The sequence below is a fragment of the Trichechus manatus genome, unplaced genomic scaffold, assembly GCF_000243295.1.
Source record: "Trichechus manatus latirostris isolate Lorelei unplaced genomic scaffold, TriManLat1.0 scaffold00162, whole genome shotgun sequence".
Classification (NCBI taxonomy): domain Eukaryota; kingdom Metazoa; phylum Chordata; class Mammalia; order Sirenia; family Trichechidae; genus Trichechus; species Trichechus manatus.
In genome coordinates, this window is record NW_004444098.1 from 403,188 (window position 1) to 415,206 (window position 12,019).

General features: G+C 39.2%; 1 protein-coding gene across 3 annotated transcripts in view; it reads right to left on the bottom strand.

The window, feature by feature from the left end:
• The window catches only part of ZRSR2 (zinc finger CCCH-type, RNA binding motif and serine/arginine rich 2), a 29,675-nt gene extending 19,416 nt beyond the window's left edge, over positions 1 to 10,259 (bottom strand). The window contains exons 1-4 of one of the 3 annotated variants that reach the window (XM_004386321.2): positions 10,195 to 10,259; positions 9,720 to 9,799; positions 4,621 to 4,708; positions 566 to 674 (exon numbers count right to left, since the gene is read on the bottom strand). In XM_004386321.2, coding sequence (XP_004386378.1) covers positions 566 to 674; positions 4,621 to 4,708; positions 9,720 to 9,799; positions 10,195 to 10,235 — 318 coding nt within the window. In that variant the 5' untranslated portion in view covers positions 10,236 to 10,259. Of the gene's footprint in view, positions 1 to 565; positions 675 to 4,620; positions 4,709 to 9,719; positions 10,033 to 10,194 lie in introns of those variants that run through there. The other 2 variants (XM_023740674.1, XM_023740675.1) reach the window with 2 other exon arrangements.
• Between the last annotated feature and the right edge of the window lie 1,760 nt (positions 10,260 to 12,019).

The following is a 12,019-nucleotide window of genomic DNA, read 5'->3' on the forward strand; positions in this document are numbered from 1 at the left end:
GACAGTTGATCTGAAGCCTGGCAGTGCAGTGGTTAAGCGTTTGACTGCTAACCAAAAGGTCGGCAGTTCGAATCCACCAGCCGCTCCTTGGAAACTCTATGGGGCAGTTCTACTCTGTCCTATAGGGTCGCTATGAGTCAGAATCAGCTCGCCGGCAATGGGTTTTTAATGACAGTTGAGCACCTTTTCATGTGCCTATTGGCCATTTGTACCATATTTTTATGCAAATAATGCGTGTGTTCCATGTATGTTTGCCAACCATGAAAGGAGGGTTTCCGACAGCAACATGTAAAAAAAATTAGCATACCATGCTTGCAAAAATACCTCACAGGGGGAGGGTGCAGTTGGCCAAAAAACGTTATCTGTGTAAAAATACAGTATATCTTCTTTGCTGAAATGTCTATTCAAGGCCTTTGCCCATTTCTTAATTGGGTTGTTTGTCTTTTTGTTGTTGGGCTAGATATGTAACTCTTAATGAGAGAAAAGTCATTCTGAATTTTAATGAAGTTATTTTGGTCAACTAATTAATTAGTTAATTGGTTAATTAATTTGATTCATACCATACCTCTAGTTCTTCCTGCCGTTTTCTAGCCACCTCTTCCTTTTCTTTCTTTATTCGGAATTCTTCTTGTGCCTTCTGCTCTCTCAGCAACCACTCCTGATGTAATTTTTGTCTGTTAACATGATGAAATAGTCAATTAATCAAAAGAAATAGGTATTAATCTACAAATACACACACATATGATAGCAAAATGACATGTTTTAAGAATGATTAAAATATCATAAGAGATATTCTCCATAAAACAGTTAAGTGGGAGTAAAAAGATGGGAAGATAGAAGTAGATATCTTAGAAGCACTACATTTTAGCAACTATCTTCATAGAGGGTAATAGCTTGAAATCACTATTTCTAAATTTCATATGTGTGTGTGTGGGGTTCATCTTTCACATAAAGTGACACTACGATCATAATAATGTTTAGGTTCCAATAAAATGTGTAACAAGTCTCAAAGCAACAATTAGCTTTTCACATTCAGAAAGTATTACTCTTCCTATTCTATGCATTTTAAAGCCACTATTCCATGATTGTAGCACTATGAAAACCTTGCATCTTCTGCAAGAAACCTTTGCACTACTACTCCATATGGTTAAGAGACTCCTGTGATTTGCCCTGGAGTTCCTGGGTGGTACAAATGGTTAATGCACTTGGCTGCTAGCCAAAAGGTTGGAAGTTCAAATCCACCCAGAGGCATATTGGAAGACCTGGCAATCTATTTCCAAAAAATCAGCCATTGAAAACCGTATGGAGTTTAAGAAGGCAGGAAGGGACAGGAACTGGATGAATGGACACAGGGAATCTGGGGTGGAAAGGGGGAGCATGCTGTTACATTGTGGGGATTGCAACCAATGTCACAAAATAATATGTGTATAAATTTTTGAATGAGAAATTAACTTGAGCTATAAACTTTCACCTAAAGCACAATAAATTCTAAAAAAAACAAAACAAAAACCCGTGGAGCACAGTTCTACTCTGACACACATGGGGTCACCATGGGTCAGAATTAAGTCAACAGCAACTGGTGGGTGGGGGGGTGATTTGCCCTAAAATACCTAAACTGCTGAAAGCAGGAAAATAAAACTACATTGTGATCATGTCTTTTAAAATAAAGAATACTAGAGGCTTTAAGAAAAGATGACAAGAAGTTATAAAAATAAATTAGTGGGTGGCTATTTTTTTAAATGACCAATTTAAAACATAATTTTTAAAGAGTATAAAACATCACTCTTTATAACTGGTCATTTTAAAAAAAAGAGGAGTCCTGGTGGTGCAATGGTTAGGCATTTACTTGGCTGCTAACAGAAAGGTTAGCAGTTCAAACCCACCCAACGGCTCCACAGGAGAAAGACGTAGTTATCTGCTCCCATAAAGATTACAGGCTAGATAACCCTATGGGACTCTGTCACAGGGGGTCGCTATGAGTTAGAATATGACTGATGGCACCCAACAACAACAATGTTACTAAAATGGCAAGTGTTTCAGACATTCATATAATAAGTTTCTAACTTAAAGATGGGTTGTATTTCAAGTTTATATGCCAATCATATAGGTTGTATTTTCTCACTGAACTTGTAAAAGGGAAACGAAATATGAGAAATTGTTCTAAATGACTTTAGCAACATTAGGAATTAGATAGGGCTTTATGTTTAGCCTGGGGACCTAAACAGAATTTTAAATATTCTATGGGAAAATATATTCAATTTCCAACTACAGATTCTAGGAATGCAGCTTTTAGCCATGGTAGAAGCTAGCTTATTGCATATGTCACATTCATGCACCTGTTATAAGGTAGGTATAGATGTTTCAGTCTGCACAGCTCTGATTTATGAATTCTTGAAGGAACACATTAATTGTACATAAACTGAATCAAAATGGTATATACATTAAGATCACAAAAAAGTAAAATGTTCCAAACTTTAAAATTTAATAACTCGAATATCCTACATATCTGCTTTAAAATAGTATATAAAGTCATACAGTACTTTCACATAATTAATTTTCCCATTTTTCAACAATAATTAAAGTAGTATGTAACTAGTATAGGAATAAATGAAGATGAAAGGAAGACAAAGGTACATTGTATTGTGATTTAAAAGAAGCATTTCAAATAAATGGGGAAGCAAATAAAAATTACTTCTCTATTGTATACCATATCTATCATCTGTACCACAATGGAAATCTATAATAATAATAAGTGCCACCAGAGCTATTACAGCACCTCTTATCTACAGCAATCACACACCACCTCGTGTAATCGTCACAATTCTATGAGGTAGGTACTATGATTACTTTTTCACTCCATATTAAAGATAAGGACACTGAAATTTAGAGGGATTAAGAAACTTAAGCACACTTGGACAGCTAGTAAGGAGCACAGTCAGGATGGGAACTGAGGGCTGGTTGAATACAACTCCATGTTCTCTAATACTACCACATTAAAAAAAAAAGAAAAAAAAACCACCCTGGTAAATACTAAGAGAAAAACTAGCAGAATATTTTCATCATCTTGGGATGGGGGAGGCATTTTTAAGTCAGACACTAAGGCCAGATATTGTAACAAAAGTTGACTATGTGAAAATCAAATTATGGTAAGTAATGCCACAAATCGAATTAGGACTAATAACAAATGAGAAAAACTTACATCACACATATGACAGATCAAGGATTAATATCCTCAATCCTTAATATCTTTAATAACATCTCTTATAAAGCAAGTAAAAACAAAGATATATTCCAAAAGAAAAAGGTACAGGTCTTAAGCATTTTATAAATAGGTAATAAAATTTATAAAACGATATTCAACCTTACTAATTCCAAGTAATGTACATTTCAAACAATGAAATATAAATTTTTACCAAAGGAGCTTTAAAAACCAATAATGCCTAGAGTGGGCGCAGGTATAGGGAAAGGAGCACCTTCATTCAGCTGTCAGAAGGGCTGCCAATTGGGATGCCGTTTCTACCCTGCCATCTACAAGTTATGATCCCAGCAATTTCATTTCTAGGCATTTTCCTAAGGAAATAATAGGACAATTTCCAAGGATATACAAGCATGGATGCTCTTTGCAACATTTATATAATAGTAACAAACCATTAAAACCTGAATGTCCATCAATAGAGAACTATAAATTATGAATGAAGAATAAATTATGAATAAACAGTATATTATGCTACATCCATACAATGGATACTCTGTTGCCATTAAAATGGTTGAATTAGATCTCTGCATTGACACTGAAATATATATAGTATTCTTAGCAAAAAATAATTTATAGAAGAATATGGATAAATATTAAGCCATTCGAGAAATACACATGTATTGTACATAGGCACTTTCTCTCATTCTTACTTTCTTTACCGTAGCTATCTTTGGGGTGCTGTGTTTATTGAAGGCCTTTTACTTTTTCCACTTAACTGTTTGGGTTTTTGTTTCGTTTTGGCAAAAACATTTACGAATTAACAAAAAGTTACGAATACTTGGGTTAAAAAAATAAAGACGATACTCAGTTTTAGCCTGTTGGCTAGAGATATAAATGTTCTACATAAGGTATTTTATAAGTCCTATTTTGTACAGTGAAACCTGTGAGAGCCGGAACTCGATGGGATTGCCGTTTTTCTGGGTCTCACAAGTGTTCTGCCTTTGACAGGGTGCAGTCTTACCACCTTTCTATTGTTCTCTATTAGTGGAAAATATTTGAGTTTTCCTTCTCTGATAGGTTTCTGCCTTATACAGCTTTTGCAGGTTTTATGGTACAAGGTTTTATAAAGAACACCTGTACTAGTAAAGGCTTGCTTTTGTTGCCGTTAGGTGCTGTTGAGTCAATTTTTGACTCTTAGCAACCCTATGGGACAGAGTAGAACTGCCCCGTTGGGTTTTCTAGGTTGTAATCTTTATGGGAGCAGATCACCAGCTCTTTCTCTCGCGGAGCCTCTGAGTGGGTTCAAATTGCCAACCTTCCTGTTAGCAGCTGAGGGTTTAACTGTTGTGCCACCAGGGCTCCAGTAAAGGCTTATAATACTCAGAATAAATGAGTTCACTTTAAGGGCTGAAATCAGTGCTGACCTCTCTGTCTCCAATAGCTTCTCTTCTTCGAGCTGGTGTTCTTCAATAAAAGCGTCCTCCTCCTCCTCCTCCTCCTTCTGTGAGAGTCCTAGTGGAATTTAAACATTTTATTATACTATCTGCGTACTGCAAAACCTAGGTCAATAACTCAGGAAATGAAATACATAAAATTTTTAATCTTTACAAAACGGTATGAACCTGTTTTTTAAAATTTTCCAATAATAAGGACTCCAATTGGCCAAATCTGGAAAAATCTGAGCATCAAAAAGAACAATAATGTAGTGGATACCAAAAACCCCACGGCCATTGAGTCGATTCTGACTCAGAGCAACCCTATAAGACAGAGTAGAACTGCCCCATAGGGTTTCCAAGGCTGGAATCTTTATGGAAGCAGACTGCCACATCTTTGTCCAGCGGAGGGGCTGATGGGTTTGAACTGCCCATCTTTTGGTTAGCAGCCGAGCACTTTTCTCACTGTGCCACCAGGGCTCCTTGATGTAGTGGATAACATATTAAATTAAAAAATTAATCCATGGTTCCATAATGATACTCAAAAAGGTGGTGGGGGTGTGTGGGGAGAACGTAACATCTTTACAGAAGACTGGCAACTAAAATATTTTGACAAAAATAGGAAAATTATCATTTCTGTAAGCCCCCACTGTAAAAATTCATTTAGACAAAGATGCTGAAAACACTAGATGAAAGTGTGTTGGCAAGAGAATATTTACCCCCATCTCATAATATCACCCCATAGATTAGTACTAGTCAACTAGTCCCAAAGGAGGAAAAGCACCTTTAGGATGGCACAATCTGGTGGGTAACATCTTAACCACACTTAGCCTCACTCACAGTGGAACAACTTGACATTACAGACCTCCTGACATATATGATAAGTAGTATACAACACCTGCTCTGTAGCATTTTGCCATAAAGTATACTCTGAAGCTAATCATGGGGAAACAATCAGACAAATCCAGAATGTGGAACATTCTGCAAGATAACTGGCGTGAGCTTTTGGAAGTTAGGTGCAAGTCTGGTTTTGTGGTTCTGCAGGAGAATGTCCTTATTCTTAGGAGATGCAAGCTGAAGTATTGAGGGAGTGAAGTTCATAAAATCTGCAACTGACTTGCAAACGGTTCAGAAAAAATATATGTGTGGACTTATCTATCTGTATAAAGAGAAAGTAAGGCAACATGTTAACAACTGGCAAATCTAGTGAATGGTTCACGGATGTTTACTGTATTATTGTCTCCACTTTCGGCACACTGCAACATTTATAAAATAAAAACATGGGAAAATAATTTTTAGTACAATAAAAATTTATTTCTTCTCCAATTCAAAATAATATAAATTTGAGAGGAAAAAAAGCAATGAAAGTGGAGATGGAGAAAAGGGGGGAAATGGAAGCTATCTTAAGGAAATAGAAGATCTCAGGCTTATAGGAAAAAGATTTTGTGTCTGTCACATACATTGAGTATAAGTCTAACCAAAAGGTCTCCCGGTCCTAGATATTTAAATTCATTTGCTTCTCTTAAGCCAGTAAATTTTATTATCTTAGCACCTGAAATTAAAAGAAAACAGGCAACAACAACAAAAAAATGAGGATAAGTTCTAATGCACACAATTATCCAGATAATTAAATGAGGGCCTTCGGAGAACCTGGCACAGAGGACTGACTGACTTATTTACAGAGGTGTGCTTATAGACTAAGGTCCCTAGGGGCGCAAACGGTTTGTGCTTGACTACTAACTGAAAGATTGGAGGTTTGAACCCACCCAGCAGCTCAGTGGGAGAAAGACCTGGCGATCTGCTTCCGTAAAGATTACAGCCTAGGAAACCCCATGGGGCAGTTCTACTCTGTCACATGGGGTCGCTATGAGTCAAAAATTGGCTCAACCACACCTAACAACAACTACTAAGCTAAAGGTTGGCAGTTTGAACCCAACTAGTAGTGCTGTGGAAAAAAAGCATGGTGATCTGCTTCTGTAAAAATTACAGCCAAGAAAATCCTATGGAGCAGTTCTACTCTGTAACACGAGGTCACCATGTGTCAGAATTGACACGACGGCAATGGGTTTGGTTTTTTGGCTTTTGCCCATAGGCTATAGTCACTGCCTGGACACAGCTGATACCCCAAAATATTTGTTGACTGCCTCACTCAAGCCCTCAGCCCTACCCCAAACCAAGCTCACACACCCTGCAGAAGGGACTAACAGTTCTGAGTATATAATTTTCTCTACATGTATAATCAAATATACACAATTATACATATATGCATAATGGATCATATTATACATGTAACTGTATACACTGAATCATGCTATAGTTTTGAAACTTGCTTTTTACACTTATGTTATTGTTAGGTGCCATCAAGTCAATTCTTGACTCATAGAGACCCTGTGTGACAGAGCAGAACTGTTCCATAGGGTTTTCTAGGCTATAATTTTTTTAACTTTATTAATTTTGTTGTTGTTGTTGAGAATGTACACAGCAAAAACTTATTAACCAAGCAAAAACTTTACCTTCCAATTTCTCTTTCCAGAGCCCCTTTGGATTTTGTGTTTTGTTTCCTTATGGGGTCTTCTGCCCCCATCCTTTATAAAAATTTTGTTGCTGTTGTGGGGAATATACACAGCAAAACATACACCAATTCAACAGTTTCTACATGTACCATTTAGTGACACTGATTACATTCTTCAACTTGTGCAATCATTCTCACCCTCCTTTTCTGAGTTGGTCCTTCCCCGTTAACATAAACTCACTGCCCCTAATTTTTCAAGCTGCTGACTCGACAGCAATTGGTTTGGTTGTCAATTTGATACCATACAGACAGTTCTTAAAAGAGCATAATGCTCATGGTAGACATTTTTTACTAGTTAAGCTACTGTTTAGTTTTAGGAAGACTTCAGCGATATCTTTGGTTTAAGGTTTAAACAGTATCTCAGGGCAATAGTTTTAGGGGTTCAGCCAACATTCACGGCTCCAGGAAGTCTAGAGTCCATCAAAATTTGAAATTCTGTTCTGCTTTTTCCCCCTTTTGATCAGGATTCTGCTATAGAATCTTTGATCAAAACGTTCAGTAAGGGTAGCTGGGCACCATCCAGTTCTTCTGGTCTCTCGGCAAAGGAGGCAGTTGTTCATGGAGGCAATTACCAACACATTCCATATCCTCCTTCTATTCCTGACTCTCTTTCCTCTGTTGCTCCAGGCAAATAGAGGCCAATTGTCATGCCTTGGACGGCCGCTTGGAAATTTTTAAGACCCCAGGCACTACACAATGAACTAGCAGGTAGAACAGAGGCACTAAACATGTTATTAGGTCTAGAGCAGATTGCCAGGTCTTTCTCCCACAGAGCTGCTGGGTGGGTTCAAATCACCAACTTTTCAGTTAGCAGCTCAGTGCTAACTGCTGTGCCACCAGAGCTCCTTTTTTATATTTAATGTCACCTTAATTTCTGGACAAGAACCTCATTTCAGATCATCTCAAGTAGAACTGAGTGCCAAAGAGGCTACCAGTAATTGAGAGGTCGATAATTCAGAAATTTCTACTAATCATTTGACTATTCTTATGCTCTCTATATTCTAGCCTTCTGGTTAATGTTTGCCCACCCAAGTGCTACAACGAGTGAACAGTGTCCACAGACTTTATGAAACACCACTAAGTAAAGAACTGTGTGTCAGAGTGGGCACAACTAGGAGCTAGAATCCACAGACAGATACTTAGTCTTTTATCTGCCATTAGCTATGTAATCTTGAGCAGACTAGTAACCTGTATCCTTCAACAGATTAAACTGTCAAGGGAGATGATCCACTTGACTCTCCACCAAGGTTCACTCTGAACAAACTTTGCAAGGGCAAAAGGAAAAAAAAAAAAAAAAAAAAAACACTGGCACAATATAAACACTAGCTATTATAAAATTTAAAACAGGGAAAGAAAAAGTGGATGAATTTTTTTTTTTTTTTAAAGATATGTTAGAAGTAGGTTAAATGAACAAAGTGAGGCTGCTGAGAACTTTAAGCGCAGAGAAAAAAATGTACAATAAGGGCATAAATAACTCCAACCTACCCTGTGCTTCCTTTTCAACTATTAAAAGAGAGATGCTAACAGAGGTTACAGGTAAACACACTGCTCCTTCCATTCCAAATATTCCAAGTACTGCTACTAAAATAATCACTTGGGAACTCCAACAGTAAAGGAAAACTCTATGACTGTGTTTCTCAAGGTTGGGTGGAGAATCCTGGCTACCTGAGGCGATAGCCTCAGGACTTTGAGAACTGTCTAGGATATCTTAATAAGCATATTCTGGATAATCCAAAGGACAACCGTTGTAACCCAGTACAGCTCTGTGATTTTAGTGCTCTCATCTGTGTTGATAACCATGCTTGGCCCAAGCAGTACTACTTTTATTGTATTAAACAGGCAGGTTTAATAAATAATAAACGATAGGTTCTGCCATGTGAAGGCCAAATGGCATCATGCCCAGCTGTACAAATGAAGGTTCCACACTGAACAAAGTATTTTCTAATGAACAAGGTTGTTTCAATAGGGGGGAAAAAACAAAAGCAAACAACAGTGATAAATAACCAGGCAACAATAATAGAGATATTCCAAACTCCAAAGAACTTACCCCATAGCAATCAGTATCATTGAAACAGTATCTGCCTCACGTCATATCTAACATTACATTACGTAGATGTGAATTTCACGGATGCGTCATTTCATTTGGTTGTATAGTCAAATAAGAGTTTCATGCTTGGATATATGTAAATAACATAATAATAATTTGAGTCAATTAAGGGTCTCTTACATTACTCAAGTTTGAGAAAAACCTGCAAAATGTCTAATTAAAATCCTCGACCTCTGCTGGTTTTACACAGAAAAATATCCACCGAATACTTAATATGTGCCAGGGCTGTAATTCATTTACACTAACACAGCTTATCACATGGGTCTAACATAACTTTATTTGGGAGGCAGCAGTCACAGTAATTCTTCTTCGGATACTTTGGCTTCCTTTTGACACTGGGGCATCAAGTTTGAGCGAAGGTCGGAGAAAGGTAACTTCACAGACAGAAAACAGGATGAGGGAGACCGTTACCTGAGTCTCTCAGTCGAGCGAGTTCCTGCCGACGCTTCTTCCGTTTCTCCTTCTTCAGGGCGGCCCTGTACTTTCTGTGGCTGGAACACCGAGACACACACACGCGAGTCAGTGGCCGCATCTGCAGCGCTGCCCGAGCTCCCGTCTCCTCAGCGACAGGGCAGTGACAGGAAATTGTTCGGGTGATCAGGGGTGAAATCTTGCTTCCCATGCGTTCATTTCAGAGCACGCACCTACCATCGCCTCGTCCGTCCACGCCCAGACGGCAGGTCTTCTCCAACCGCCACCTGTTCCCCTCCTCGTCCCCCTTAGCCCACGGACGCCCGTGACAGTTCAGGGAGCCAGGCTCCAACTGTAGCAGTGGTTCGCTCATTCGGCCTAAGGACCCTTTCCTTTTCTCTTGCACACTCTCCAGGCTCAGCCTCGGCCCGCTCCGCCCCCTCCCTCGCCAGCTCATACCCCCAGCACAGCTTACCTCTGTTTCTCAGGAAACAGTATCTTCTCGGGGGCCGCCATCTTATCAGCGCGCTCCGCCCCCACCCCTCCCTCCGACAAGAGCCGTCCGGAAGAGGCGGGCCTAAGCGAGGGAGTGGCTGCGCGCGCAGACCCAAGTGCCGCCCGGCTGCCCGAGTGAACCTCAGCCCGGGGAAGACCAAAGACAGAGAGGGGAGCCTCCCGTTGGCGGCTCGTTTCCAAAGCCCTGCCCACGCAAATGTCGCCGCCCCGAAAGTCCTCTGATACTCCTACCCATCCTGGAAGTCATTCTCTCCTCAGCGCTTCCCCAGTGTTTTATTACTATCTTTCCCTACTCCATAGGAGGTTAAGGTCCCACCTCTCCTTTTCTCCTCGTCCATTCATCCATCCACGAACCCTCATCCGACGCAGAGCGGCCTCTTATTTCGTACACAATACCTCACACTGCTTTAGGCTGCGCCCCCTTCGCGGCTCTTCCTATCAGCGCCTCAGACAAAGCTCCAGGCTCCGCCCCCTGCCAGTCTCACACGCGGGCTTAAGCTACAAACCTCACTGTTGGGGCTGCAAAGGTGGAACCTCTGCCTCCAAGGAGTTTACAAGTTAGGGCCAGAGAAGGGCTAGTACATAAATAATATAATACGGTCCATGCAAAGATGACGTTCACTTAACATAGTCCCCCTGGGGATTCAGGGAGAGCTTTCTGATGCCTGAGGCTTTTTTTTTTTTTTTTTTAAACTCCAGGTGGAGAAAGGTGGGAATTGAGTTGCAGGCAGATCAGCATAAGTAAAAGCACTGAGGGGGGGAAACTGTGAACTCTGCCAGGAACAGGAAGAATTTTCGCTATCAAATTTAAAGTGCAATTTGCGCATATCAAGCAATATAGCGGTAGAGGTGGGCTGGAGGAGGGTTCTGTATGTCGTGCTAAGAATCTTTAATTACACTCTATAGGCAATAGGTAAACACAGAGCTTTTAAGTAAAGGCTTGGTGTGGCCATATTTGTGTTTTAGGTACATTAGGCTGATTCGCAATGAATTTTCATGAATAGGTTTGAACTGCTCAAGTTAATTTCGTTACCGAAGTAACTCTAAAAGCCAATTCCACTTCCAAACTGTAACTACCATAATTTGAATTCAAGAAATCATAAGGTAAAAATAAGACTTGTAAAATTTTAATGCCAAGATACATTCTTCTATAATATCCGGATAAACAGAACAAAGTTACCTTTGTTCTGCAACATGATACCTATTTGTATTATTCTTGGTGCCCTGAAAGGCAACATCTACTTATTCTCAAGTATGTATATTTCAGGTTAGCCCTCTGCTAAGGTAAAATTTATATTTTATATTGTCAATAGAAAATAGGTCATTATCCCAAAAAGGTTAAAAAAAATTTTACTTCTAGAAATGATAGTGTAAGAAAGAAATATCCAGTGCTACATAGAGTCCTTATTACTCAATTTCTTTGTCTACTGATAAGCTGTAGGCAACACAACTGCTGGTGGTTTGAGAAAGAACAATGGCAGAGTCGATATTCCCACCCAGAACCAAACAAAAGTATCATCTCTGAAGAGTAGTTGAATCCACAAAAAAGGAATCAAAGCAAAATTTACCTAAAGACAAGAATGCATTACTATTTATCCGTAAAGTAGCCAAACCAAACCAAACCCATTGCTGATGAATCGATTCCGACTCATAGCGACCCTATAGGTAGCCAGTATTGTTTATATTAACTAATTATACTGTAAAATTAGAGCTTATTTGCTTAAATTAACTATATCTATTTTTGTTCAATAAAACTTTACATGAAAGACTTAACTAAGTTGAAT